At 24.0% G+C, this 2690-nt stretch overlaps 1 protein-coding gene across 1 annotated transcript in view; it reads right to left on the reverse strand.

Moving 5' to 3' along the window:
* The window catches only part of LOC122514994 (cartilage oligomeric matrix protein), a gene marked incomplete at its 3' end in the record, with an annotated part of 5957 nt that extends 3289 nt beyond the window's left edge, over nucleotides 1-2668 (reverse strand). Inside the window, 4 exon segments of the mRNA XM_043632129.1 lie at nucleotides 2-92; nucleotides 1285-1505; nucleotides 1621-1791; nucleotides 2562-2668. Of these exon segments, the coding sequence (XP_043488064.1) occupies nucleotides 2-92; nucleotides 1285-1505; nucleotides 1621-1791; nucleotides 2562-2661 (583 nt within the window).
* Nucleotides 2669-2690: the final 22 nt, after the last annotated feature.

Raw genomic sequence — 2690 nt, forward strand, 5'->3', positions numbered from 1 at the left:
CTATCGTAAGACCTTGAACATTGTTCATTTTTCAATATCTCGTTGATGGAATTGTCACGATGAATTTTAATCCTACATTTGTTTTCTCGAAACTGTTGGACAAATAAATGTACGATAAATTAAACGCAAGAAAAAAATAATAAGAAAAGAAATAATTAAATAAATAAAGGAACAATATACGAAAAAATACAAAAACAAAAACAAAAGAAAAACAAAAACAAAAGTGAAAAATACCATTGTTTTCTCGAAACTGTTGGGAAATAAAACAGGAAAAACAAATGAGATAAGAAATTATGAAATGAATAAAGGAACGATACGAAAAAAGAAAAGAAAAGAAAAGAACAAAAAATATATAAATGAAAATATTTTATTGTTAGTTTAGAGAAGTTGAAGTTTCGAGTTTTAGTTAAATAAAGTTGGCGGTATTGGGTTTGAATAGCGTGGAACACAACAACTACGTAATAAAAGCGAACGACTCGATTCTCGATGGCCATATTTAGAAACGTGTCGTCCCACGTACGTACTCGCATTGCCGATCACAGTGATCGTCGTTAACGTCATCGGAAAGGAAGAAACTTTAAAACTACTTTCCTACTTTCCTACTATTTTCTTATCTATTTTACTCTATCTATTTATCCATTCGTTTCTAATATTTACAATTAATTCAATAATTAAATTCATAGATAATATACAAATTTTATATGTAAACGGGGGTCGAGGGGGGACTGGCAGGATTTGAGTTATTTTATCTAATTTTTTTGATATATATTATTATATAATTATTTTTGTATTATATTTATTTATATAAAATTATTTATATAATATATAAATAACTATAATAACAAAAATATTTATATTATATTTATATAATAATTATTTAATATTAATATTAGGCCATTTATAAGTATGAGAAATGTCTGATTTCTAATTTACCAATATTAATATAAAATAATATAATTGAATATTATATATATATATATATTAATTATATAATTATATAATAAAAAATTCTATATATTCATATATATTATATTATTCAATTATTTCAACCAGTTTCATTATAGAAAGGTTAACGAGTGGTTTGAAATATGTTACGAGCTTATAAACAATTGACAAAATACATTTTGCAGGAAAATAATATAGAATCGAAAATATTCAATCAATTAATTATTTAATCGATTATTATTATTTTTGTTTTAAATCTTGCAATTAATGAAAAACTTAAAACTCAGTCAGTTAGTTGTGTGTATACGAGTAATATTATTGAAATTATGTTTGTCATACCACTTCGATGTAGAAAATATCCTCCTCGTCGGCAAGTTCTCGAAAACTTTTTTTCAAATCTATCGATCCTTGATAATTGCAATCGATATAAACGTCGATTCGTGATTCAGATTGTTTTTGATGCACGTAAATGATCAAATTTTTGAACGAACCGTTCAAATTATCAACGGTTATGTGTTTGGTCGTACGTCGGCCATTGGAATGTAAATTTTCCAAAATAACTGCAATTAAAAATGCAAAATAAAACATTTGACAATATCGTATTATCGATGTATCAAATATAATTATTCTTTTATATTTTTACTTTTTTGTTTGAAGAAACATTTAAAAGCTCACCACGATTGGTACGCCTGTCGAGCATCAGAACAGTTTTTTTATTGGATTCGCCATATTTAACAGCCAATAAGGGTTCTGCTTCTGCATTAGGTTTTTTTCTCGTTCTAATGTCATTGACAACGATTATGAAATTGTCGTCGGTTATGGAGTCTCGTAAACTCTTAGTTAATTCTTTAAATGGAAATATTATATTCATATGAGAAAAATTACAACAACAAAAAAAAAGAAGAAGAAAGTAACACACACACACGCGCACACACGCGCACACACGCAAGTACGTATTTTAAATAATTATTTTCAACAAATAATTTTCTCTCTTTTTATTTATTTTATATAAATATATCTTTTTTTTTTTTCAATATAATTATAAATATAATAATTATATAAATATTTATATATGATAAAAAATTAAAGCGAAAAAAAAATAGAAAAAAAAAAGATAATAAATCATTATAGATATTTTATCTGAAAATATATACTTTTTTTTTTTTTTTTCAAAATAATTATAAATATTTATTTATTATTTATTTATTATTAAAATTATAAATATTTATATATAAATATTAATAATTATAGATATTTATATAAAACGAGATGATAATTTGGATAGAAAATCCGTTAGAAATGGTACGAAAATCGTACGCGAACGTTCAATTAAAATAAACTAGCATGAAATCCTCTGAAGCGAATTTCATGAACGAACCATTGATAATTTTACTTAATCAATTGATTCTAAAATTTAGTTGGATGGATAATATATAAACGTCGAATTAAGAACGAATGTTTCCATTATTAGATCATCATTAATAATAAAAAGTTCGATTAATTCAAATAATTAGTATTCCAAATCATTCATCGTCAGAATAAAAAACATTAGAATATTTCAATGTGTAAATATAAACACGCACAATATATTATAATAATTATTCAATTATTTTTACCTTTATCATCGGTCAAAGTGGCATCAGTAGAACAAACTATTATTATTATCAATGTAGATAATAATAATAATAATAATTTATTAATCCTTGACAAATTCATCTTGAACTTTTCCTTCTTCTTCTTCTTCT

The sequence above is a fragment of the Polistes fuscatus genome, unplaced genomic scaffold (genome assembly GCF_010416935.1).
Source record: "Polistes fuscatus isolate 324 unplaced genomic scaffold, CU_Pfus_HIC Scaffold16, whole genome shotgun sequence".
Lineage (NCBI taxonomy): Eukaryota > Metazoa > Arthropoda > Insecta > Hymenoptera > Vespidae > Polistes > Polistes fuscatus.